We start from the raw sequence: 27,908 nt of genomic DNA, 5'->3' as shown, positions 1-27,908 counted from the left end.
AATAAATAAAAATAAATGCCACTAAAGGTAATGAGTCTTTTGTTTTAGCTTAATAATTGCGATTAGTTAATATCCCAGGGGCAGGGGTGCGTTATGCACATTGGAAGAGAAAGTTAATTACATCGGAATAAATTGTATTAGCCAGATTTATTTTAATTTAAATGTACATCAATTATTTGTTATCTTACCCTCCCACCTTCCATGTAGTACAGCGAGTTCACTGGATTGGTGGGGTCAGGTGTACATTTAACTTTTAATTTAAAAGTTTTTGCTAAGTTTACAATTGAAGGCAGGTATATAGATGTGGAACTTACAAAATATGCCCCAAAATATAGTTTACTGTAGCTGTTTAAGAAATGTTCTTTGTTTCCTTTTATTTTTTTTTGGTCCAGTAAATCGAATACTGTAAACTGATAAAATATCATTTTTGTCCAATATTACTGAATAGCATGCGCGGATATTAGTAAATATACAGTACTCAATTTTTCTGTTGGGTTTTTTTTTTGAAGTCATAAGGTTTTTTTAAAAAAATGATGCAGTGTGGATGTATTCAATCAGAAAATCCATGTGAAAGATCGTAATTATTTACCAGAAAATGCATGGATAGCTAAAAGATACAACATATTGATATTCATAAGCTTTACTTCTGTCAAACGTTGAAAGCTATACTTTTCGATAATCCTCCTAGGGACGCTACAGTACGTACACTTGAGGTTGCAACTCTATGATCAAAAAACCAACTTTGCTTTTCTTCACTAACGGAAGTCGCCAGGGAGTGCGGGATTTTTCTATCTGTATGTTGGGGGGGGGAGCGGAAGGAGTCATCGGTTCTGCGACTTCCTGCAAGGCCTCGCGCTTGCCCAGTGATTCCGTGGTGGCGAGGCTTCCTAGTCGGCACTGCCCGAGCTGAACGCGTGTTGAAGCCGATCGCCCGGCGGTAGGAGGCTGGAGAAGGCGAAGGGGAAGATGGGAGGGAAGATGCGGAGGGTGGTAGTGGTGGAGGGGAAGCGGCAACAGGGGATTTATTTATCCGAACTAATGCGGGGACTCCCGCTTGAGTGGGGAGGGGTTGGGGGCTGGGCTAGATGACCTCAAAGGTCCCTTCCGACTCTTAATAAATAAATAAATTTGAGCGATCTGTAAAAAGGAAATAACAGGCAAAGTACCTTCTTCTCCCGCATGTCTTGCCTTTCTTTGATCAGTTTTTTTTTAAATATTATTGAGTTGGGCTTTGGACACGATATTTGGGTCTTGTTTTGGGTCTTGTTATGAATTGTTACGCATAACTCCCCCCCCAACCTGATGTTCTCTAGATGGGTTTGAACTACTACGATTCCCAAGGGAGGGGGGAGGTTGCTAAGGATTGTGAGAGGAAGCCCAAAACAACTGGGAGGCATCAGGCTGGAGAAAAGACACATTGTAAAAAATGTCATTCCAGCAAAAAGGGTGGAAGAGCAATGAAATTCAACCCGGATAAGACTTGAGTGGATGTGGGTCCTTCCTCCTAAAGACAATTCCATCTTTCTGTCTTTGGTCTTGGGAGGGACAACAACTTGGGTGTCCTCCTAGATCCACAGCTGAGGCTAGAGCAACACCTCTCAACTGTGGCTAGAGGGGTTTTGCACAGGCTTGACTTGCCCACCAGGTGCGGCCCTACCTACCTGACCAGGAGGCACTATGCACAGTCACTCATGCCCTCATCACCTCTCGTCTTGACTATTGCAATGCGCTCTACATGGGGCTACCCTTGAAGAATATTCTGAGATTTCAGCTGGTGCAAAATGCAGTGGCGCATGCAGTAATGGGTATACTTAGGTATGCCCGTGTTACTCCATCTTTATGCAAGCTGCATTGGTTGCCAGTTGGTCTCCGAACCCAATTCAAGGTGCTGGTTATCATCTTTAAAGCCCTAAATGGCTTAGGGCCACTATTCCTTCTAAGCTGTTAGCCGCTCTGAGTCCGCTTTGGATTGAGCAGCATATAAATACAGTAAGTAAGTAAGTAAAATCAGACTGGAATTGGAAGGGACCATCCTAAGATAAAACAATACAGGACCTTGGAGGTCATCTAGCCTAACCCCTCTGCTCATGCAGGAAACCCTATACACCAGGGGTAGGCAAAGTTGGCTCTTCTATGACTTGTGGACCAATTCCCAGAATTCCTGAGCCAATCATGCTAGCTCAGGAATTCTGGGTGTTGAAGTACACATGTCACAGGAGAGAGCCAACTTTGCCTTAACAGTGATGGGCTCCTGGCGGTACAGCTAATTGCTTGCAGTTCTGCGGCTGTGGCGCGCGAGTGTGGGTTTGAGCACAATTTTGTTTCCTGCACGCTGCACATGTTTCTGCGAGGTTTTTTGCTTCCATGCATGCTTCTGCGCAAAAAAACCTCACCGAAGCACGTGCATCATGAGATTCAGGAAGCAAAATTGTACTCGAACCCACGCTTGCACGCCAGAGCTGTGCGCAATGAGACAATTCAGCAGGAGCCCACCACTGTTTGCCCACCCCTGATGTATACCATTTCAGAGAAGTCCATTCCTCTTCTGAAAAACCTCCAGTGAGGAAGCAGCCACGACATCTGAAGGGAAACTCTTCCACTGATTACTTGTTCTAACTGTTAGGATGTTTCTCCTTTAATTCCAGTTTTTTCTCTCCCCCCTTGATTAGTTTCCATCAATAAAACCAACAATAAAAATTGTTTGTATTGATTTTATTTATTTATTTCTTCAATTTCTATGCCACCATATTCCTTAGGGCAGGGATGGCAACCCTTTTTCTCCTCAGGTGCCAAAAGAGCGTGCACACACACTATCGCGTGCACACACACTATCGCGTGCACGAGTGCACACACCCATAAGCCTGGGGAGCTCCAAAACAGTTTCTCCCCATTCCATGGAGGCTCTCTAGAGGCCTGTTTCCCAACTACTGATGGGCCTGGTAGGTTTGTGTCTCACCCCCGCCTACCCCCCAGGCTTCAAAGGCTTCCCTGGAGTTGGGGCAGGAAAAAAATCCCCCCCCTGAGGCTCTCTGGAAGCCAAAATCGCCCCCCCCCCCCAAAAAAAAATCTCTGGGTGAACCAAAAATCAGCTGTCCAGCACACATGTACACATTGGAACTGAGCCAGGGCAATGGCTTGCATGCCAGCAGATATGGCTCTGCGTGCCACTTGTGTTCGTCATTACTGCCCTAGGGACTCCAGGTGGCTCACAGCAAAAAATCTAAAACATCAATAATAGTACAAAAACCTCTAAAAACAGTTTAAAAACAATTTACAATGCAAACAGTTAAACCCTGGCATACCATTCATGGCAGGATCTCCCTGGTTACCATTATAAGATCAATGGCCCGAGGCCTGTCAGAAAAGCCTGGTCTTTATCGCTTTCTAGAAGGCCAATAGGAGTAGTCCGGATCTCAGGAGTTACATCAAAAGTGAGTAGACTAGCTGGATAGGCTACCTGCCTAATCTCAAGCATCAGTTACATCTAACATTTCTTTTCTGTGCAGAAAGTTGAGTTTTTCTGGATCAGAGTGGAAACATAATGTACATTCCAAACATTTTTGAAATTGTTAGAAATAGATGTATGAATATGAAAATACTATATACTAACTGGACTTTTCAATCTTTATATTATCCTCTAGGATCAGAAATTGTTTGTGAGTGATAATCCAAAGCTGTTGCCATGTCGCGTTTTTTTACTACGGGCTCAGATAGTGAGTCAGAGTCGTCGGTCTCTGGAGATGAATTAGTAGCCAAGCCTGTTGGAGGCAATTTTGGGAAACAGTAAGTATATCTTTGGATGGTTTAGGATTGGAGAGTAGGTTCTAGATTCCTAGAAAATAATTAGATTGCATAAAATAGGCGGAGTAATATTTTTATGTTGCATTTTGCCTATTCAGGCTATTGAATGAAAATATCTGATATTACAATTTGTATTTCTAGTGTAATCTCTGAATAGCATTACTTGCAACAGGTAATCCTAATCTATAATTAAAAATAGGCTAGAAAAAACATTCTGGTATTAATGTTATTTGTAGCCCTCTACAGACGCATTCAGATATGTTATAAAACAATCCTGTTAATGATTTTATTGTAACAACTGTTGGCATAAGCTGTCCGTCTTACACGTTCTCCCCTTTGACTTCTAGTTTCTTCTACCAGTTACTCATAGATATCTATCAGCTATTTTCCTTCTTGTCTTGTAGACCTTTGATGCTGAGTGAGGATGAAGAAGATACAAAAAGAGTTGTGCGCAGTGCTAAAGACAAAAGGTGATGCATACTGGAAGAAGAAGGGTACCTAAAGTTTGGAGGATTGGACTAAAATGATATTTTTCAATCTCTGGAAAGTCCCTTATCCTGTTGGTGATTGTTTTGAGGCCATAGCCTTTGTTCATGGCCCAAATATTGTATGATGTTCCCTCACTTTTTGCGGGGGATGTGTCCCAAAACTGCCCGCAAAAGTCGAATTTCCGCAAAGTAGAGATGCGGAAGTAAATATACTATTTTTGGTTATGAACAGTATCACAAGCCTTCCCTTAACACTTTAAACCCCTAAATTGTAATTTTCCATTCCCTTAGCAAACATTCAGATTATTACTCACCATGTTTATTTATTAAAGTTTATTTAAAAAATTATTTATTAAAGGCAGACAAAAGTTTGACGATGACACATGACGTCATGGGGTGGGAAAAACCGTGGTATAGGGAAAAAACCTGCGAAGTATTTTTTAATTAATATTTTTGAAAAACCGTGGTATAGAGTTTTCGCGAAGTTCGAACCCGTGAAAATCGAGGGAACACTGTATATCTCTTTATTTTGTCTTCACTCCCCTGGTTTAATTGTTCCCTGTCCTCTTTTTCCTGCCTGCCAGATTTGAGGAACTAACCAATTTGATCAAAACAATCCGGAATGCTATGAAGATCCGAGATGTCACCAAATGTCTGGAGGAATTTGAATTGTTGGGCAAGGCTTATGGGAAGGCCAAGAGTATTGTCGACAAGGAAGGGGTGCCCCATTTCTATATCCGCATCTTGGCAGATCTGGAGGATTATCTCAATGAGGTATTAGCTGGAGAGCATGATAGACAAGAAAATTGTTGTTGTTTTTGTTGTCTGGTCAGAAAGGATTACACGTTCCAATTTGTTTCATCAGGAAAGTGCCTTTATAATGTGTTGAAACATGCTGTCCCCTGTGATGCAAAAGAAAAAGGATGATGTCTCATCCTAAAGGTCCACTGTGGCTCTTTTTTCCAAAAAAGGCTTTGATTCAGGTCACATAATAGTCCACTTCAGAATTGAGGAAGAGATGTGAAGATAATCTTTCCTGACTTTAGTCTTGACTCTTTGTTTCTATTGTGTTTCCCTGAAAATAAGACAGGGTTTTATTTTCTTTTAACCCCCGAAATATGGAGCCAATGTGGGGAGAGCATCCCCATCCCCACCCCCTGCTCATAGCGAGGTCGAAACACGCAAAAGTGCCCTTCCACCTGCCCTCTCCGGGATCCTCCTCCCTGCACCTCTGGCTTGGCAGGCTCCGTAGTGGGGCCCTCCTGCTGCCTTAAACTGCTGGACATGAGTTAACCCCAAATATTTTCTCGCGCTGGGTGATTTGCTGCTGCTGCTACTGCCACCACCTTTCCAAAGAAAAGATGGGGGCTTGGAACAAGTGGGAGCTACTGGGTGAGGGAGCGGCTGCCTCTGTTGCCCCCAAGGAGACTTGGTGTGGGTACAAGGGGCATGCCCCCCTTTACCTGGAAAGTAGTTGGGCTTATTCCAGTGTATGCCCTGAAAAGCCCTATTGGGCTTAATATCAGGACATGTCCTATTGTCAGGGAAACACAGTAGCGAGTTGCTGGTTCATAATGAATTAATTACACTATAATATAGATAGTACAGGTACATAATATTTCCAGAAATTTAGAAATCATGGTATTCTAATCATTTTTTCCTTTGTTGGTAAGTGGTAACCAATACATCTGAAAGTAACATTGACTGAGATAAAAAAAATATGACTTGTCTTTGCTTGTCTTGCCCTTATGTTGTTTCTTTTTTTCTTACAATATGTTGCGATTTTTTATTTGTTGTTTTTAATGTATTTAATCAATAAAAACTATTTTTTTAAAAAATAGCATTGTGAAAGCTAGAGTGAAAAGCTTCTTCTAAAAATGTTTTTTCCCAGTTGTTTAGACTTCTTGTACAATGGGTTGCATAGTCAGCTCCCAACTCACATATCCACATATAAGCCTTTTTGTTTGTTACGATCAAATGATTTTAATTATTTCATTTCATTTCATTTTATTGGATTTATATGCCACCCCTCTCCATAGACTCGGGGCGGCTAACAACAGTAATAAAAACAACGTGCGACAATCCAATACTAAAAAGCTAAAAACCCTTATTTTAAAAACCAATCATACATACAAACGTACCATACATAAATTGTGGAAGCCGAGGGGGAAAAATATCTTAATTTCCCCATGCCTGACGACACAGGTGGGTTTTAGGAAGCTTGTGAAAGGCAAGAAGGGTGGGAGCTATTCTAATCTCTGGGGGGAGTTGGTTCCAGAGGGCCGGGGCCGCCACAGAGAAGGCTCTTCCCCTGGGTCCCGCCAAACAACATTGTTTAGTTGACGGGACCCAGAGAAGGCCAACTCTGTGGGACCTAATTGGTCGCTGGGATTCGTGCGGCAGAAGGCGGTCCCTGAGATAAATTAGCTCCTCCAGTCATTGTTGACCAATACATTCATCTACTGTTCACATGATGTTCAACCTCAATGATCATCAGTGCAGCTGGAAGTCATTGAAGTTGGAGAGCAACATCTGGTAGACATCAGGTTGAAACAAGGTCATAATCTGAGCTCTGCTTTCAGAGGTTATGTAGCTCTAGCAAGAGATGGAACTTCTTTGGTAATGAAAGCTCATTTTTATCCCTCCATGCCTTTCCCCGCATTCATTTAATTCTAATCCATTAATAATAGTTTTTCTGTCTGTTTGGATTTTGGAGTCGGTATGTTTTTGATAGCTTGGTTTGCTTGTTTTGTCAACTTTTCTTTCATAGTTTAAGCCTTTTTGTGATCATTGCTCTGATCTGAAAGAATTATTCTGCCATCCCGAAGTGTAACAAACCCAGCACTTTGTATGTGTTGGGCATTTGAAAATGCTATCTCCTTAGTCATTTCTACTTGCAATTTCTGAAGGCACCTTGATGGTAGGAGAGCATGTAAGCCAGTGCTGTTTGCATAATATTTACTGGATCCTAGGGGGGTAATTCTTGAATAGAATCGGTTTAGCAGTCTGAGGAAGCAACTGGTGCTGCTCTCCATGTGCACTCTTTCGTTTTCTGTAGGTTTGGGAGGACAAGGAAGGCAAGAAAAAAATGAACAAGAACAATGCCAAAGCTCTGAGTACACTCCGTCAGAAGATCCGGAAGTACAATCGAGATTATGAAACCCAGATAACTGCTTATCGACAGGTATTGACTTATGTAGGAGAGTCTGAAGACATATATTTTACAACAACTACTTGTCTGGAATTGATGGGCTGTCCATATGAACACTAACAGCAAATGTGTAGGATTGTGGCTGAAGGGAGGGCTTGAACAGCCATGTTTGCAATGGACAAGAAAGTCAATGTTGGGTGGGGTAGAATAATATATATCATGATCTCAGAATATTAGTCCTGTTCTCCTAGAATCCTGAGTTGTCAGCTGATGAAGATGAGGACAAGAAAAGTGATGATTCAGAGGGTAAGTATTGATGCCAGAACCATGCCATTCGAGGATGCCTTCTGTTCTGAGCAACAGTTTTTATGATTTGGTCTGTGAAATCTCCCCTCTCAGTGGTTCCTCCCATTTTCCACCTTCAGGATCCTCTTCTTCAAGTGAAGAAGACGATGATGAAGGAATAAGCGCAGCAGCCTTCTTGAAAAAGAAAGAAGGAACAGCATCTGAGAGTCGCAAGTTTCTCAAAAAGATAGAGGTGAGAATTCTAAAATCTCACAAAGATTTTATGGCTAGCCTCCTCGGGGTCTCCAAGAGGATTCAAAGTAGGAGAACCCAAGCCTCCCTGGAAACGTAAGACAGAAATTTTCACATTTTCTCCGCCAAATTATCCATGTCAGTCAATTTTTATTAGAAACAAAGCAGTTTTCTGCTGGAAGGAACTTGGCTACACTGTGGCAGAAAATTCCTTTGGAAGGTGAATATTTTTTCCTAACAGGATGAAGATGAGGAAGAAGAAGAGTCAGATGATGATGAAGATTGGGGTTCATCGGATTCAGAATCTGATTCAGAGTCAGATGAAGATGAGACCAAATACGCTTCATTGGCTTCCAAGTTCCTTAAGAAGTAAGGACAAAATCCCTTAGAGTAGGGGTCTCCAAACTTGGTAACATTGAGATTTGTAGATTTCAATTCAGTTGTGGAGTTGAAGTCCACAAGTCTTAAAGTTTCAAGACCTCTGCATTAGGGGCAAGGGGAGGTGGGAAAGTTACTTTTGTGCAACAACATCCATTGTGCCTTACAGCTTGGTTTATGATGGTAACTGGGACTGGAATTTCCATCACTAAACTTTGCAGTTCTAGTGATGTGATGTTACTGCGTTCCATAGGGACGGCAATCATAGCAGCTCCAGTGGCTGTCGTTAAGTGATTACCGTGGGTTGTTAAACAAGGATAATCTTCCATCTTCCTTCTAGCTTCCAACAGCAGACTCTGGGGAAACCAGAAGGAAGTCGGGAGTTCTAGGCAGATAAGTGGTTGGTGCCAGGGGCCAAAGGGCACACAAGTAGCCACTAGACCAGGAATGGGTGCTGCTGGGGATGGGAGGGTAGGCAAGCAACATCTGTGATGCCACATGTGCATCCAGGCTGGAGCAACTGTTGCTAGTGGTGAGAGGATGCACAGGGCCCTGTGCTCTGCCATCCTTACCATCCCCAACTGGCACAGTCCCAGTGCTGATGCATGCCTGGCATTGGTCTTTATAAGGCCTTCTTTCTATGGCCACACACGAAGTTCCTAAAGCCTTATGAAAAGACTGCACACAGCCTCAGGAAGGAGGTCTTTCACACACAGCACTTTCCTGGTGACATGCCAAGCCAGGCACAGTTTGTCAACAGCAGTAAGAAGACAATAAAGATCAGATAGGGGCCGCAGGAACAGCAAGGTGCATTGTAGCAGGATAGCAGAGTGCAGGGTGGCCAAAAAGAACAGGAACAGGGTGTTTATAATACACACTTTGTTCTATGCTAGTAGTCTGCAGAGTGCCAGAGTGCACTGCAGCAGGCATTACTTCAAGAATTGAGCATTAAGTGTCATTCGTTCTGGGCTGTCATAACTTCAAACGGTTCCTGAAAAATGGTTCTTAAGTGAGGACTAGTTGTGTAGCTATGATCCTCAACATTCTGGCCACAGAGATGATATTTATCTTGTATTTTAATATTTTGCCTTTAATCTTCTGTGTTTGTGCTTACGTCTCTCAAGGGCAGATGTTTGAAGTTATAGTCAACAGTCCCAGTGGTTTATGTTGAGCCCTCCTATATAGCCAAGCATCTTAAAAGCTTTTTGTTTTTTATAATTTCTCCTGTGGTGTGAAATGTCAATGACTGATACAGTGGTACCTCATCATACGAACTTAATTGGTTCCAGGAGGAGGTTCGTAAGGTGAAAAGTTCGTAAGATGAAACAATGTTTCCCATAGGAATCAATGTAAAAGCAAATAATGCGTGCAAATCCTTCAGGAAAATCCCAAACTTTAGAAGGGAGGCGAACAGAGGGCAGGGAGGAGCAGCTAAAGGGGGCGGGTGGAAGAAGCAAGGCTAGGCTAAAGGGTGAGTGAGAAGGAACCTCCCTTTTCTTTTTTCAAAAAACACAGTTTCAGTGCCTTTGCAAGCATGCAAAATCTTTACTCCTTCAAGCTGCCCCTCTCTTTTCTTTCTTAAAAAGACACCGTTTCAGTGCTTTTGCAAGCATGCAAAATCTTTACTCCTCCAAGCTGCCCCTCCCTTTTCTTTCTTAAAAAGACACCGTTTCAGTGCTTTTGCAAGCATGCAAAATCTTTACTCCTCCAAGCTGCCCCTCCCTTTTCTTTCTTAAAAAGACACCGTTTCAGTGCTTTTGCAGGCATGCAAAATCTTTACTCTTCCAAGCTGCCCCTCACTTTTCTTTCTTCAAAAAAGGGGGGGGAAAGAAACCCCTTCATCCCAGCAGCAGCTGCTTGGGTTCATAAGGTGAAAATAGTTCGGAAGAAGAGGCAAAAAAATCTTAAACATCAGGTTCATATCTTGAAAAGTTCGTTAGAAGAGGCGTTCGTAAGATGAGGTACCACTGTACTTAGTTTAGACCCAGGAAGTACTTGTATGAAGAAATTGAGATAGTAGTCATCACTGACTTCTAAGCTGCTAAGTCTGGCAGTAGTTACCTATGCCATAAGATTATTGCAATTTTGTTTCTATGTGTTATTTTTGAATAACATCCAAAATATAACAATGACACAGGTTGCAACTAAGGTTGCAAAATCGTATTTTGCCTACATTGATAGATAACAAATGTTTTTCAGCTATAAGTCAAAATTAGGGTTGACTGAAATCTGTTATTGTGCTATTGCCAAACTATGGAAACTTCTGTGCTTGGTTCTCAGTCCAGGGTGGATTTGATTTAAATCAAATAGTAAACTAGTAAAAAGGCTTGATTTAAATCAATTCTTATTTAAATTATAATTTGTAAAAAACAACTTTCATCTCTGTCCTGAAGCGGCTCCTCTAACATGCTGTTGACTCACCAACAGTCCAATTCATTTTAATGGGACGGCTGGTGATGTGGCAGTGACACAACAAGGTGAGGGATGGGGTGGGGAGCAGGTGAGTGGATGCCCGCTAGCAGGCGCTGCCATAATGGCTCTTTAAATGTAAGAACTCATTCTGGTTAGAATCTTTAATATTATTATTTGCAAACAAAATGAAGGTTATCTATTTAGCTTGCAGAGCTTGCATTCATTGAATGATTTACTAAATTTACCAATATTTTACCAAAAGTATTTACTAGTATTTACCAAAAATGTAAATATTGCAGAATTTACAGCCTCATTCTATATAACTAACCTCCATTTCATGCTGAATAAACTAAATAATTAATGTATCTTAAATAGAAAAATTTATTTAAATAGATTTTTGCCCCAAAAGCATTTTATTATAATAATTTTGATTAAAAAAAATTAAAATCTAGTTTAATTTCTTAAAAATCTGATTTTTTAAAATTTCTTTTTAAAAAATCAATTTTTATCCACCCTGGTTCTCAAACCTTTTACTTACAAAAAAAAATTATTGCCTTCTGCTGCAGCCAGATTTTATGACCTAGAACAGTGATGGCAAACCTATGGGTGCCACAGGTGGCACGCGGAGCCATATCTGCTGGCACACAAGCCATTGCCCTAGCTCAGCTCCAACATGCATGTGTGGGCCAGCCAGCTGATTTTTGGCCTGCACAGAGGCTCTGAGAGGGCATTTTTGGCTTCCAGAGAGCCTCCAGGAGGGTGGGGGAGGACATTCATACCCTCCCCCAGCTCCAGAGAAGCCTTAGGAGCCTGGGGAGAGCAAAACATGAGCCTACTAGGCCCACCAGAAGTTGGGAAATAGGCAGTTTTCTGCTTCAAAAGGGCTTCTGTGGGGTAGGGGAAGCTGTTTTTGCCCTACCCAGGCATTGAATTATGGGCATGGGCACTTACGAATGCACAATGGCACATGTGCACATCTTTTGGCACCTGAGAAAAGAACATGATGGCAAACCTGTGGCACATGCAGCCATATCAGACAGCATGTGAGACAGTCATATTTCAGCTCCAGCTGATTTTTAGCCTTGGGAAGGTTGTTTTGTCTTCCAGCCGTTACAGGGAGGCTTCCCCAAAACCCCAGAAGCAAAAAACATCCCCCAATGGACAAACCGGAAATTTGGAAAAAGTTCGCTTCCTGAAACCCAGAGTGCAAAAACAGCACAACGGCAAACAGGAAGTGCATTATCCCAAACTTCCAGATTTGTACTTTTGGGCATTTTTTTTCACCTACCAGGCTTCAAAAGAGCCTGTGCGCATGCGTGGGGGCAGCGCAGGGGAGGAGGGAAGGGATGTGGGCACATGCACACATGATAGCAGCTCCCCACATATCCCTTTTGGTGTGCGAACCAAAAAGTTTCACCATCACTGATCTAGAGTGTTGATAACGTTAGCTCTTTTTACAGGAATTTTATTCCTTAAATTTTAGAATTAACCAGTGTGCGTGGTCCTACACTGGTATTCCTTGGTTTATGACAATTTCTTCAAGGAACATACAAAGTTAACCATGGCACTGAATGAAAAGGACCTTTGATGGGTCCTCGGAGTGCTGGTCATTGCAGCACCCCCTGAAGTGTGGGAATCGTGTCATGATCACAGATTTCATGTTTCTTGCTGCCTTCCCAAAAGCAAAGTCAGGGAAGCGGCAAGAATTTGGAAGTCATGATCATATGAGGTCTCTGCTTATGGACTGCAATCCTCATTTAGTGACAGCAACCAGGACTGCTGAAATTGCTGTCATTAACCAACATTGACATAGGACACCGTGCTGATGACATAATTTATAATTGTTGTACGCCGCCCTGAGTCATCTCGAGAAGGGTAGCATATAAATCTAATTAATAATAATAATAATAATAATAATAATAATAATAATAATAATGTATCAAAACCTGCAGATTTCCTAAAGGTTGAAAGTTATATCACTTGATCTATTTGTAGTTGATTCCAATCTTAGCAGACCAGTGTTCTATGTAAGAGTATGTAGATAGCAGTATATTTTGGTTTATTAGGGTAAAATAATCTTGCCTGTGAAGGTTTGGATTCAAATGCAATTTGTGGGATAGAAAGAAAGTGAGCTGCTTTTATCAGAGCAGGTTTGATCTGCAGTATTCAAAGCCAGTAATGTTCCTGGGATTAAATCACATAGCTAGCTCAAGATTTTAGGATCACAGCATGATCTGTTTAATTCTCCAAAATTAGAGTTGGTACAGAGGAGGAAAAGAGGATTCTGGAGAAGAAAAAAGAAGATAAAGCAAAGAAAAAACAAGACCGTAAATCCAAAAAGTATGAAGATGATGAAGACGATAACGAAGGCGGTGAATGGGAAAAAGTCAAAGGAGGCGTCCCTCTGGTTAAGGTGAGGCATTGTCAGTGGCCTCTCTTTCCAGCTGGGAGATTAGCCAGAGATGGAATAGAAGGAATTGGGAAGTTTATCCTTTTTTTCCTCTCTCCCCCATAGGAAAAGCCGAAGATGTTTGCTAAGGGCACAGAGATCAATCATGCTGTGGTAGTGAAGAAACTCAATGAGATTCTACAGGCTCGTGGCAAGAAAGGCACTGATAGGTGAGACAAAGATGTTTTAACATCGCTGGGCAAGAGTAACTGAAATCATTCTGAAATTGGCTGCTTTTTTCTTCTTCTGGGAGGCAAATAAGTAGGTTGCTTCTCAGATGGCACCAGAGATGGTTTAGATCAGGGATGTCAAACTCAAGGCTCACAACTAGTGATTCTGCCAATGAAAATGGAGGCTTCATCTTGGCTGTGACGGCCTCCTGCAGCTCTTTGCTAGCAAAAATAGAGCTTGGAGAGACCACGTGCTGCCCACGTGCGCTCTGTTTTTGCTGGCAGAAGGCTGCAGGAGGCCATTGAGCTGGCCACGCCCCCCCTCGCCCCAATGCCAAACACAACCCAATTAAGTAGAGTTTTATATCCATGATTTAGATTCTTGAAAGATCAAAGGATTGACAATAATGCAATCCTTTGATCTTTCTCATTCTCTTTCCCTTTTTGCTTTTCTTTTTCTCCCTCCTTCCCCTTTCTTGTTTCCTTTCTCCTTCCCTTCCTCAGCCAAAACCTGTTTTAAGAAAAGGGAGACAGGCAAATTAACTTCCAAAAGTACAGAAGTCGATCATCAAAACAAAGTAAATCTGAGATGACAGTAAAATATACACACACAGAAGGTCCACCTGTCCTGATATTGAAATATTATCCTCTCAAAGGATCTGGTCAGTTCTGAGCTTCATGTGGTGCAATACATGGTGCAACACCCTTTGCACTGAAGCAGACTTCCTCTTTTGTCAGTGTGTTAGTAAGAAGGAATTGGGCTACAATTGCTTCTATTTTACACTAGCTTCAGCTTAATGTCTGTGGAGATTCTTGGTTATCCAGCCCATTGTCCCAAAGGTGCTTTTACAAGAGGCAACTGGACTGTGTGTTTTTCCATGAAGATGTTTTGTTTCTCATCCAAGAAGCTTCTTCATAGCTTGGATGAGAAGTGAATTGTCTTGAAGGAAAAAGCAAAACAAAAATAAAACAAAGACAATCAAAGAAAGTCCAGCATCCTCTTTAAAAAGATCTTTGGAACTAACCCCAGCTTTTGTTATATTATCCAATCTCAAGAAACAGTGGTACAGTGTTCCCTCGATTTTCGCGGGAGATGCGTTCTGAGACCGCCCGCGAAAGTTGAATTTCCGCGAAGTAGAGATGCGGAAGTAAATACACTATTTTTGGCTATGAACAGTATCCCAAGCCTTCCCTTAACACTTGAAGCCCCTAAATTGCAATTTCCCATTCCCTTAGCAACCATTTAGATTATTACTCACCATGTTTATTTATTTATTTATTAAAGTTTATTTTTAAAAAATGTTTTTTAAAGGCAGATGAAAGTTTGGCAATGACATATGACATCATTGGGCGGGGAAAACCGTGGTATGGGGGGGGGAACCGTAAAGTATTTTTTAATTAATATTTTTGAAAAACCGTGGTATAGACGTTCCGCGAAGTTCGAACCCGCGGAAATCGAGGGAACACTGTACATCTTATAAACTTATGACGCTAAAAGATGGCTAATTGAAATGGAGAGCTGACTTTACTTCAATTTTTTATCACCACACCATGGAAGTGAGCATAAGCCCTACGTCTAGAGTTTGCTATGGCTTGTTTGCATCAGACCAGACTAGACAAGGAGGAACCACATGTTCCAGGTTTGGGTTATAATTCAGCCTCTTGACCTGTCAAACAAGTTTGAGAAGAACTTCTGCATAAGAAGGGGTGTGGCCAAACACTTCCATCCTCTTTTATGTTCAATTTTGGAAGAACGAGAGCTTTGGCTCTCTTTTAGACATTTTTAGATTCCAATGTCTACTCTTAAAATTGCCCCCAAACTTCCAAATTGAACAGGGGTGTGTGTGAGGTTTTTATTGCCGAATGCTGGTGGCATGACCTCATGGTGTTCTGGGGGCCACAGATGAAATGCGATGGTTGGAATAGCAGTAGCACTTATTTACTGCATTACAGTGCTTTTACAGCCCTCTCTAAGGTTTACAGCAGGGGTCCCCAAACTTTTTACACAGGAGGCCAGTTCACTGTCCCTCGGATGGTTGGAGGGCCGGACTATAAAAAAACCCCCTATGAACAAATACCGTCAGGTATGGGGGAACCGAAACATCTCCCCCTTGCCCATGTTGTTTTGGTGTTAGATTGATTGTGTGCTTGTTTTTTAATATTCTGGGGTTGTTTTTTTTATGAATTTTTTAGCTTAAAATTATAATTGGATTGGTGGGTATTGGATTTGCTATTATGTATTGTTTTTACTTTGTTGTGAGCCGCCCCGCGTTTGCGGAGAGGGGCGGCATATAAATCTAATAAATCTAATCGAACAAATCCCTATGCACACTGCACATACCTTATTTTAAAATAAAAAACAAAATGGGAACATTCTATTTAGAGGGGGGGGGGGAAGTCTGAAATTCATATATGTTTATGTTTTGTTTTTAATTTTCTTTTGTTAACATCTGATTGGCTATATAAGGTTTTCTTGGCTTATAGAAAAATGTATAAAGGAAGAAGGAAGCACTTTGGCATAATGGTTAATAAGTTAGAAATATAATTGGTGGTGTACTTTTTGAAGGAACATTAAGGAGGGAATTTAATTGAAAGAAAATGAATGTAACTGGATGACAAAATTAAAAAAAACTTTTGCAACTTTTTTGATGATTGATGTTAGTTACTAATAAAATACCACATTTTATTCATGGAAACTTAGATGGTACACTGTGTTGTTTGAATGCATGTTAAGAGAAAAATTTAAAAAAAATTACACCCCCCCCCAAAAAAACAGTTCTTCCTTCCTCTGTCCCTCTATTCATTTCATTCTTCCTTCCTTTCTTCCTTGTTCCCTCCATTTCTCCTTCGTTACTTCTTTTCTTCCTTCCCTCCTTCATTCCTCTCCACTTCTCTTCCCCTCCCTCTCATTCCCTTTTCTTTCTTTCTCTCTCTCTTTTCCCTCTCGCTCACAAAAACCTCTGTGCCCCGCCAAGTGCCTCGGGGGGGGGGGGAGGTGGGAGAGGCTCCACTGCGAACGCCCAAATTATCAATCTGTATTTAAAGTATGCTTAACGTTTAACAAAGCCAATGTCCTGTGCTCCTGTCACTCACCCGCGGGGCGGATAAATGGCCTCAGCGGGCCGCATGTGGCCCGCGGGCCGTAGTTTGGGGACCACTGGTTTACAGAGTCCGCATATTGCCCCCAATAATTTGGGTTTCATTTTACCCACCTCGGAAGGCTGGGCCAACCTTGAGCCAATGAGAATCGAATGGCTAAATTAGTCAGCCGACAGTCAGCAGAAGTGGCCTGCGCTCTTAACTGCTGCGCCACCATGCTTAAGAATGGTTAAGTGAAAGGCTTTAAGAACAAAAGTTTGGGGAAGTAACTCAAAATAATAAGTCTGCCATCTCCTCATACCTTATTGTCACAGTAGTCTTTACCTTTTCTGTGATCTTCCACAGGGCTGCCCAGATCGATCTTCTGCAGCTTTTGCTTGGAATCGCAGCAGAGAACAACTTGGGAATCGCCATTGACCTCAAAATCAAGTTCAACATTGTTGCCTCTTTGTACGACTACAACCCCAACTTAGCTACATACATGAAGGTATGGGGGAATAAGGAAGGAAAGTAATTCTAGCAATTTATTGGATTTGTATGCCGCCCCTCTCCGTAGACTCGGGGCGGCTAACAACAATGATAAAAACAGCATGTAACAATCCAATACTAAAACAACTAAAAAAAACCTTATTATAAAACCAAACATACACACAAACTTACCATGCATAAATTGTAATGGCCTAGAGGGAAGGAATATCTCAACTCCCCCATGCCTGGCGGTATAAGTGAGTCTTGAGTAGTTTACGAAAGACAGGGAGGGTGGGGGCAGTTCTGATCTCCGGTGAGAGTTGGTTCCAGAGGGCCGGGGCCACCACAGAGAAGGCTCTTCCCCTGGGGTCCGCCAAACGACATTGTTTAGTCGATGGGACCCGGAGAGGGCCAACTCTGTGGGACCTTATCGGTCGCTGGGATTCATGCGGTAGCAGGCGTTTCCGGAGGTAATTCCAGTATGCCATAAGAATTTGTTCCTTGCCCACATTGGCTGTGAGAGATGCGGCATGGAAGAGTGCCTGTTTTATTCCTATAATGCAGGAAGTCATCATGACCACAATTGAGCCCAAAATTAATGTTGTTAAGTGAGAAATTTGTTAAGTGAGTTTTGCCCCTTTTTACAACTTTCCTTGCCACATTTGTATCTGGCTTCCCAATTGACTTTGCTTTTCAGAAGGTGGCAAAACAGGATAACGTGACCCTGAGATGTTGCAACTGTCACAAATATGAATCAATTGTCAAGCATCCTTATGTGTATCAAGTGACCATGAGGATGTTACAACAATCATAAGTGTGAAAAATGGTCACGAGTCCCTTTTTTTCAGTGCAGTCACTAAATGAGCTGTCGTAAATCAAGGATTATCTGTACCAAGATTGTTAATGATTTCCTCTTTGTTCCCCTTGTTCGCAGCCAGAGATGTGGCAGAAATGTCTCGGCAGTATTGATGAGCTGCTGGACATCCTCTTTGCCAACACCAACATCTTCATTGGACAGAACATTGCAGAGGATTCTGAAAACCTGGCCAACCCTGAGCAGGTGAGTTTCTGCAGGTCCTCTCCGCTTAGAAATCATCCTGCAATTTCTTATGCAGGTAGCCTTCGTCTCAGGACTAGCTGCATAGCACCCGTTCAAAGTTAAGATGGATTTCCCCCAAAAGATGTTTGCAATCTGGAGTCAAAGTTCCAATGGCTACACATTTTGGTTACTTGGCAACTGTTTCCACATTGGGGGCTATTGGCAGCATCCCATTCTCATATGATCATGATTTATAAAGGTTCCTCTCCCCCCACCTCAGGAATTGATGTTAATTTTTGGATTTTGGCAAATAACACCCAATACAGAAAATGGGTTCCCTAAATCAGTGTTTCCCAACCAGTGTGCCGCGAAGTCAGGTGTGCCGCGAAGAAGGAAGCTCAGCTTCTGGTCTCACAACTTTTGCTGCATGTACGGCGTCTAGCAACACGTCCAGCCACCACCGTCGGTGCCTCTGTTCCGGAGCTCTGCCTCACAGCTCACCACCCTGCCACCGCCCCACGGCTACTGCCCAATGCTGCTGCTCCGGCGTGGTGTACAAGAAAGAGAGAGAGAAAGAGAGATAGCAAGAGAGAGAAAGAGAGATAGCAAGAGAGAGAAAGAGAGAGGGGGAGAGAGAGAAAGAGATAGCAAGAGAAGGAGAGAAAGAGAGAGGGGGAAGAGAGAAAGAGAGAAAGCAAAAAAGAGAGAGAAAGAGAGATAGCAAGAAAGAGAGAGAAAGAGAGGGAGAGAGAAAGAGAGAAAGACAGCAAGAGAGAGAGAAAGCAAGAGAGAGAAAGGGGGGAAGGAGGGTGAGGGAAAGACAAGGAGGGAGGGAGAAAGAGCAAAAAAGAGAGGAAGGAAGGGAGGAACAAAGGGATGGAGAGAAAGGGAAAAAAGGAAGGAAGAGAGAGAAAGAGGGAGAGAAAGAGAAATAGAGCAAAAGGGAGGAAGAGAGATTTTTTTGTCAAAACCTTTTTTAGCCCCCCCCCCCGCCGCCCCTGCTGCTCAATGTTACCCAGGATTTTGTAAATGTGAATAATGTGCCGCGGCTCAAAAAAGGTTGGGGGAAAAAAGCATTAAACCAGGTTGGTCACATGCATGCCGCAACTTAACAACTGCCAGAATACCCAGGTTAAAATTCCAGGCTTTGTTACAGTCATAAGATTACTTGTAGGGAGGGCTGAGTGAAATCTGCAAAGATCGAAGAGAATGCTGCAACTCTGGCAGACCAAGGAAAAGTGTTTTTATTTATGCCACTTCCCCAAGAATGCTGCATTGGCAGTCGAGTTACTTCCATATCCTCACAACTGGGAGTAATGGGGGTAGTGACTCAGTCCAGTAGGAAAGTCCCAGTATGGAGAAAACCAAACTGAGTCCATTAGTTCTAATCCCACGCCTTCCTTTCTGCCTTTCCGTGGCCAGCCCCTTCGCGTACGTGGATGCATCTTGACGTTGGTGGAGCGGATGGATGAGGAGTTTGTGAAAATCATGCAGAACACAGACCCCCATTCTCAAGGTGAGTGAGTTTGTGTGCATCACAAAATGGTGTATTAGAGGTAGAAGGACATTAAAAATGGAGGTGATGAAGGGTGGTGGGTTGAGACAGGAAGAACCTTAACTGATAATAGGAATATTTGGCTCCTACTGAATGTTGCCTCCAGCAAAATTGCCTCTATTAGCCAGACAGGAGGATTGGTTTCTTCAGAAATTTGTATCCTTTTTAAATTGCAAAATTGAAATTCACCCTTATTTTTTCATATTACTATGCCTGCTTACAGAAGAATAGCAGTGGCACTTAGACTTATATACCGCTTCATCGTGGCTTTACAGCCCTCTGAGCAATTTGCAGAATCAACATAATTCCCCCAACGATCCGCTGGAATACACACAGCTGACTTTTTCTAGGTGATAAATCCAGCGTCTTTAAGCTGCTGAGCCATTGTGCCTCCATTGCAGATAACAAAAAGTTATAGATCAGCATGAAAGGGCTTGGTGATCAAGGGCCTTCATGTTTGTACATTTTTAATTATGCTTCTACAATTTATGCATGGTATGTTTGTATGTATGTTTGGTTTTATAATAAGAGTTTTTAGTTGTTTTAGTATTGGATTGTTACATGCTGTTTTTATCACTGTTGTTAGCCGCCCCGAGTCCACGGAGAGGGGCGGCATACAAATCCAATAAATAAAATAAATAAATAATAAATAGATAAAAATAAATAAGTAATTGTAAGGGCATAAAACCACAGATATTTTGACCATCTCTCCATAACCACCAAAATTAAAGGTGGTGGTGGGGATGTTTGGGAGGACTGCATTGGCAGATTCCACCTAATCAAACAAGGGAAGCCACCCTCACCTCTTGTAAAAGACTAAATATGGGGCACATTTCTCCTAGAATATGTGGATCACCTGAAGGATGAGGGCCGAGTGTGCAAGATCATAGAACGGGTGCAAACTTACCTGCAGGATAAGGGAACTACAGATGAGATCTGCCGGGTTTACTTGCGCTGCATCCTCCACACCTATTACAAGTTTGACTACAAGGCTCACCAGCGCCAGCAAGGTCCAGCAGGAGACAGCAAGGTAAAATGGCAATCTCAGATAGGCAAGGAAGATTAGTAGTTGGTTTGCAAAGGATCTTCCTTCTCCAGAGAGAGAAATTTGCTTGTCTAGGTCAGTGCTTCCTTAATCATCATCATCACCTTCTGATTAACAGATGCCAGGGATTGGATTTGGAAGCTATGCCCTGCAAAGCATATAGCTTTATAAAATAAAAGTAACACCTTGAAATTAGTTTTTAGGAAGCTTCAGAGACCAGCGAATCTCAAGCTTGGCAATTTTAAGCAAGCTAGCTGGAGAATTCTGTCTTAAAAGTGGCCAAGCTGGAGAAACACTATCATAGAAGTCAAAGCTCTATCTTTGTTGCTTCCCAATCTGACTAACGACCCTGGATTTCAAAGGGGTCTCCCACCCAAATGATAACCTGATCTGGTACTACTTAATTTCTGAGTCCAAAAATGTTGACCAAGTGGTGCCATCTTTCAAGAGGTAGCTTTGTAGAGAATTAAACACACTTTAACTAAACCACAACTTCCAGCATTGGAGGCCAGTCCTCCAATCAGATAACCAATTTCTTTTTTTAGGAATCCAGAACATTAAACTGTTAACAAAAATAGTTTGTATTCACTGGCAAAAGAAAGTAGCATATAGTAGCTTTATATGTAGTTTGGGATTTAACTATTGAGTTAGTGATATTTTCTGAGTTTGGTTGTTTTCCTGCAGATATTTCATTACCAGGTTATATAATATTATCAATATAATCCCAAGAGGAAGGCAAAGGTTAGAGAAAGATTGGTATGTTAGGACAGAGCTGTGTGCAGTATTGGTGACCAAGGACCACACTGTTAAAAATACACATTTCCCCCTCTCTTGTTACATTAAAAATTAGACTTTGGATTTCTTGTGACCTGGAGATCATTGTTAGAGTTCATGCAAAATAAGGAGAAATGCCAACTTTAGAATTTGAGGATCTGACCAGAGGAATACTGTGCTTGGGGTTAAAATTAAGGGTTTTAACATGTGCTTATTCATATTTGATAATTTACTTTGTGTTAGATTAAAATAATGTGCATATATTAAAGTAGTACAGTGATCCCCCGGGTATCGCGATCCCGATCATTGCGAACGGCTATATCGCGATTTTTCCACCCGGAAGTAACACCATCTGCACGCATGCGTAGATGGTGGAGTTTGCGTTCCCCGCCCGGGCAGATCAGCTGCTGGGCGGCCGAAGGAACGTTCCCTGGGTCTTCTCACCGGCATGGGGGGCTTCCTAGCACCCCCCAAACCCGGGTTGGGGGCTCGGGGGGGTGTTAGGAAGCCCCCCATGCCGGCGGAGACCTTTTAAAACACCCGTGCCGCTTCCCAGCTGAGTCCTGAAGCCAACCGCCAAAGGCGAACTTCTGCGCTTGGCTTCAGGACTCAGCTGGGAAGCGCCACGGGTGTTTTAAAAGGTCTCCGCCGGCATGGGGGGCTTCCTAACACCCCCCAGCCCCCAACCCGGGTTTGGAGGGTGCTAGGAAGCTCCCCATGCCGGCGGAGACCTTTTAAAACACCCGTGGCGCTTCCCAGCTGAGTCCTGAAGCCAAGCGCAGAAGTTCCCCTTTGGCACTTGGCTTCAGGACTCAGCTGGGAAGCGGCACGGGTGTTTTAAAAGGTCTCCGCCGGCGGCAAACGGCGGGTAGGCGGGCGAGCGGCAAACGGCGGGTCTTCCCCGCGGCGGGCAAGCGAGCGGCGGGCGGGCAGCGGAAAAGCGGCGGGTCTTCCCAGGTGCGGAAGTAAAAGCACCATGAAAAAAGGGCGCGCATGCGCAGATGGTGCTTTTACTTCCGCAGCGCTACTTCGCGAAAAACCGATCATTGCGAGGGGTCCTGGAACGGAACCCTCGCAATGATCGGGGGATCACTGTATCATTTAAACTAGAGAGATGTAGCATTTCAGTATTTTTGTATTGAAAAGAATTTAAGATCACTTTTACTTTACATTTGTTTGACTTTTCCCTCCGTCACTTTTCTTTCCTGTTATTCCCCTTTTCCCCCTTTCATGTTAATTTGTAATTTAATATTTGCTTATTAAAAATAATAAATATGCTTGCAAAACAAAATACAAATCATACTTGGCAGCTTTGAGACTGCAAGTCGAACACTTTGCAATAGGAGTAGGTGATTTATTGTTATGGGGCTATAATTTACACTCTCTGCTTGTCTCAGTCTGAACAAGACCAAGCGGAAAACGAGGGGGAAGATTCTGCAGTGTTGATGGAGCGCCTTTGCAAATTCATCTACGCCAAGGATCGGACAGACCGGATCCGCACCTGTGCCATTCTCTGCCATATTTATCACCATGCCTTGCATGATCGCTGGTACCAGGCCCGTGACCTGATGCTCATGAGCCACCTTCAAGATAATATCCAGCACGCGGACCCTCCAGTGCAGGTTAGAAAGGAACAAGCGGTTTGATAGCCATTGAGAACCAACATTGAACTTGCCTGTTTAGTGGTGGTGGTGGTGGTGGTGGTGGTAGCACAGAGTTTGACTTTCTCTTTAATCTGCTCGGAGACAAACCAACCCCCCAATGGGGCAAGCAGTGACACTTAGACTTTACAGTGCTTTACAGACCTCTCTAAGCGGTTTATAGAGAGTCAACATATTGCCCCCAACAATCTGGATCCCCATTTTACCGATCTTGGAAGGATGGAAGGCTGAGTCAACCTTGAGCCTACTGAGATTCGATCTGCCAAACTGCTGGCAGCTGGTAATCAGCAGAAGTAGCTTGCAGTACTGCACTCTAACCACTGCACCACTGAGGCTCTTTCCTCGGAAGCCCATTCCTCTAAACAAAATGGAAGGTGCTCTACTTAATCAATTGCTTGACAATCTGTACTGTGAAAGGGCAGAAATAAGAATCAGTTATTTGAGCAGCTGCTTAATTCTCCATGGGATCCGAGTGCAGATAATCGGAAAAGAGGTGCTGGTAGTTTTGCCTTTTCAAACCCTTTTTGGTTTCCCCCCCTCCCAGATCTTGTATAACCGGACAATGGTTCAGCTGGGGATCTGCGCCTTCCGCCAGGGCTTGATCAAAGACGCTCACAATGCTTTGCTAGACATTCAGTCAAGCGGAAGAGCAAAGGAGCTGCTGGGGCAGGGCCTCCTGATGCGTAGCATGCAAGAGCGCAACCAGGAGCAAGAGAAGATTGAGAAGCGCCGGCAGGTTCCTTTCCACATGCACATCAACCTGGAACTCTTGGAGTGCGTCTACCTGGTCTCCGCCATGCTGCTTGAGATCCCTTACATGGCTGCCCATGAGTTCGACGCCCGTCGGCGAATGATCAGCAAGCAGTTCCACCATCAGCTGCGCGTGGGCGAGCGCCAGCCTCTTCTTGGTAAGTGGTCCAAAGGATGCTTTCTTTAGCCACCCAAAGATGCTGTTCCAGCCATTATCTACGTCTAAGATTTCAGAAGATTAAAGGGAATCTGGTTCTGCCAGCTAGAAGCAAATAGAAACCAACAAGGAGGAAATGAAGGCAACGTTGTTGTTCCGTTTGTAGTAAGGGATACAGGTTCTCACTACTTGCAATTTTATGGGTAGTCTTCAAGTTAGAATCATAGCAAAGCCTACTAAGTGGTTGTAAATCAAGAACTACCTATAATATGAGTAACCAGGGTGACTGAGTTGAGATAGATTGCTAGCCGATAAACCACAGCTTACTAACAAAATAGTGGAATTCTGTGAATACAAAACAAAACTACGGTATATTCTTCTCTAATATAATGTGTGACATTAACCATCATTTGATACTGGAAGACATATTTAGCCATCCTGACTGGTAATATGTTGTGTTGTGGGCAATTAAGCCTTTGGGGTTTTTTTAAAATAGCTTTTTTCCTCTGACAAATTATTTAATCTCTATAATCAACTAAAATTTGGTGGGAACTCACCTGATTTTGTAACAAAGAAACAGTCTGCTTACTCCTTATAGTTAAATACGTGGTTTTATTCTTTTGTAACATCAAATCTGTCATTTTCTGGATTAACAAAGTAGTACTCACACACACACACACACACACACACCCCTACCTTAGGGATTGTGGCTTATTCCTTTAGATAATTAAAATCCTCTCTTAATGGACTTTAGAAACATCCTTTTATCTTGCCTGGTCTCTCTCTTTTTCTTTGCTTCAGGCCCCCCTGAATCGATGAGAGAACATGTTGTAGCAGCGTCCAAGGCTATGAAGATGGGAGATTGGAAGACGTGTCACCGTTTCATTGTCAATGAGAAAATGAATGGAAAAGTCTGGGATCTGTTTCCTGAGGCTGACAAAGTGCGCAGCATGCTTGTCCGGTCAGTTGCAAAAGGGGCATATTGTGAGAAGGGAAGTGAACCATGGATGCGATGGAATGTAGTGAGGGGGGGGGCTGCATTCTGAGGGATAAAAGACAACTCAGTCTCTTATGTGAGAGAAAGGTGTATTTAATTTCTCCCTAACAGTTCATAGAGTATATTTTATATGCAGATAACAGAGTCCTCCATCTGCCAACGATTTTCTTATAGAGGCATAAAAGCCATGTATTATTCTTGATTTTCGGCTTCCCATCGATCTAGGAAAAGTACAACTATTTCAAACTTTGCTGGTACTGTAGCAGGAAAGTTAACGGTGGAAATTTGGGGACCTGAAATATATCTGTAATTTTGAAATTTGAAGACAGAAATTTAAATAATTTAAAAGAGAGACTCATATACCTCATTCTCACTGCCATTGTTTTTTTTCTCTCGACTGCATCCCAACAGGAAGATCCAAGAGGAATCACTCAGAACCTATCTCTTCACCTACAGCAGTGTTTATGACTCAATCAGGTACAGTCATATTGGGGGTCCAGAGGAGGAGAGGGGTCCACAGTTAACAGTGATGGCATTTCTGCAGAGTAGTGCTTTTCCCTGCATATATTTTATAGATAAGAACATTGACTGTGGACAGTGGGTTTCCGAATTCCCTTTGAATTATCTGACTTATCTGTACAGTACACAGTGGTTAGTGTAACTCTGGTCCTTAGTTACAGACCCTTCTGAACTACTGTTTTCTCAATAAATTTCCTTCTTGGCACGAGGCTAATGTATCAGTCCTAAATAGCTGACTCACAATTCTCTGCTTTTTGTGGTCCATCTTCCTAGCATGGAGATCCTGTCCGATATGTTTGAGCTGGACCTGCCCACTGTGCACAGCATCATTAGCAAGATGATCATCAATGAAGAGCTGATGGTGAGAACTTTTGTGTAAGGAGGCTGGGGTGGCTAGAAAAATTAATTGTATCACCGGGAAGGGGCAGGAGAAATTACCTGCTTCAAAGAATATCAAGAAGACGGCCATCCATCCCCGGGCAGTTTCTGCAGCAACTTCAAAAAGACAAGAATATGTAAGAGCTAAAGCCCATAGCGAGAATCTCTAGTCACAGGCCTAATTTGTAATAATATTATATATATTGCCATCAAGAACAACCTCATCTCTAATAACAGCTAAATGGGTAGTCCTTGACTTACAACCTCAATTAAGACCAACATTTCCATTTGCAAAGCAGGTGGCTGAGTTTTGAGTTCTGATTTAAAGACACTTTTTCCCCCAGACAGTTGTTATGTGACTCACTACAGTATTGAGTGAATCACTGTCATTAAGCAAATCTGGATTTTCAATTACTTTGCATGTTAGAAACTGACTGGGAAGGTTTCAGGTGGCAATCATACCATCCCACGATGCTACAACCATTGTAAATGCATGCTAGGTGCCCAGGTTTTGGTTACATGGCCAGAATGCTGCAGGGATTGTAAGTGCAAAGACTAGTTACTTTTTTTCCACTGCAGGTGCTTTTCTTTTAGTCAGCAAAGCTGTTGTAGTAACTTAAAACCACAATGGAGCCCGACATTTATGTTGCTAAGTAAGAAATTTGCTAAGTGAGTTTTGCCCCATTTTACAAATTTGCTTGCCAACTTTGTAGAATGTATCACTGCAGTTGTTAAATTTACACAGTTGTTAAGTGCATCTGACTTTACTTGTCAGAAGGTTGCAGACGGATCACAAGACCGCAGAATACTGCAAGTATCATAAATTTGAGTCAGCTGTCAAGCATCTCAATGTCAATCACATGAAATGCTGGAAAGGACAGAAGTGTGAAAAATGGTCATAAATACTTCTAACAAGGGGGAATTGTGAACAGGAGAGATTGAATCAAAACCTTGTAGTGAGTAGGAGGAATACAGCGTTCAGACCGAATTCAGTTACATATTCTGTAGAAATTCAATTTTGATAGAAGTAAAAAGTCACAACATAGGAAATGAATCTTCTTTGGAAAGATTTTTAATGTGTACAGGTTATTCTGTGTTTTGTTTTTCTAGGCCTCCTTAGATCAGCCAACTCAGACAGTTGTGATGCATCGAACAGAACCCACCACCCAACAAAACCTGGCATTGCAGCTGGCTGAGAAGCTGGGCAGCCTTGTGGAAAACAATGAAAGGGTCTTTGACCAGAAGCAAGGCACTTATGGTGGCTACTTCCGTGGTAAGTTAAAGCCCTGTTGTCAATATTTTTGCTGGTGTCTTATTTCTCTTCTATTAACTGTTACGTCCAGGCAAAACACATAAAAATACTCATGTCTGAACTACCCTTTAACAAAGGGAAAAATATTTCAGTGGCTGTAGAACACAATCTGAAAATATTTTGAAAGTTTCCTTTACTAAGGGTTTTATTTTCCCTATTGTCAGAGCAGGAAATCTCTTTTTTTTTCCCCTTACAGGATTCAAGTCCATCTTGTTTTAATATCCTTCTAAGCAGCCATTTCTTCTCTTCCTGCTTCCTTCCCTCTTCTCCCTCCCCCCCCCCCCCCAAACCTGCAAAGCCGGAATGATATTCATTCCATGGCCATTTATTTCTTCCTTGACCCTAATTCCCATTTTGTTACAAAACCATTCATTTCGGTTTTGCTTGCTGTCTTCTCCTTTGCTGGTACTTCCTAATCAGCTCATGTCTTATCTTGCAGACCAAAAGGATGGCTATCGCAAGAACGAAGGGGGATACATGCGCCGGGGAGGATATCGGCAGCAAGAACGTCAGAGCAACTACTAAACCTAAAACTCCAGAGCAACTACTAAACTTAGAACACCACAGCAACTTAGAAACTCATAACGTCAGAACAATTATTACACTTACAGTGCCACAGCTTCTATTAAACTTAGAGCTGTTTTTAATCAATTAATTTGTATGAAAAGAAGTTACCAATGACCATAATGCAATTAAAAAAGCAGGCTAAAATGGAAGTCTGTTGTGTGTCCTTGGGAGCAGGGCAAGTAAATTAATTAAAGAGAATGG

General features: G+C 42.5%; 1 protein-coding gene across 1 annotated transcript; it reads left to right on the top strand.

Annotated features, from left to right (window-relative positions):
- Positions 1-807: 807 nt before the first annotated feature.
- LOC139155269 (eukaryotic translation initiation factor 3 subunit C) lies at positions 808-27,851 on the top strand. Its single transcript, XM_070730390.1, has 21 exons — positions 808-937; positions 3,642-3,783; positions 4,206-4,271; positions 4,874-5,063; positions 7,348-7,473; positions 7,692-7,746; positions 7,866-7,978; positions 8,219-8,346; positions 13,024-13,180; positions 13,283-13,386; positions 16,831-16,972; positions 17,888-18,013; positions 19,415-19,508; positions 20,390-20,577; positions 22,764-22,988; positions 23,572-23,935; positions 24,736-24,895; positions 25,343-25,408; positions 25,724-25,811; positions 26,939-27,101; positions 27,580-27,851. The coding sequence occupies exons 2-21, from the start codon at positions 3,683-3,685 to the stop codon at positions 27,663-27,665; spliced, it is 2,742 nt and encodes a 913-aa protein (XP_070586491.1). The 5' UTR covers positions 808-937; positions 3,642-3,682; the 3' UTR covers positions 27,666-27,851.
- Positions 27,852-27,908: the final 57 nt, after the last annotated feature.

This window comes from Erythrolamprus reginae, unplaced genomic scaffold (assembly GCF_031021105.1).
Source record: "Erythrolamprus reginae isolate rEryReg1 unplaced genomic scaffold, rEryReg1.hap1 H_1, whole genome shotgun sequence".
NCBI lineage: Eukaryota > Metazoa > Chordata > Lepidosauria > Squamata > Dipsadidae > Erythrolamprus > Erythrolamprus reginae.
The sequence above is the reverse complement of the archived record's forward strand: the minus strand, read 5'-3'. Positions and strand labels throughout refer to the sequence as shown.

Bases quoted from the DNA above. Each gene is read 5' to 3' on its own strand.
- LOC139155269 (XM_070730390.1), top strand. From the start codon at position 3,683: ATGTCGCGTTTTTTTACTACGGGCTCAGATAGTGAGTCAGAGTCGTCG. The intron at 3,784-4,205 runs GTAAGTATATCT...CTTGTCTTGTAG, and splicing joins GGAGGCAATTTTGGGAAACA to ACCTTTGATGCTGAGTGAGG. The intron at 22,989-23,571 runs GTTAGAAAGGAA...CCCCCCTCCCAG, and splicing joins ACGCGGACCCTCCAGTGCAG to ATCTTGTATAACCGGACAAT.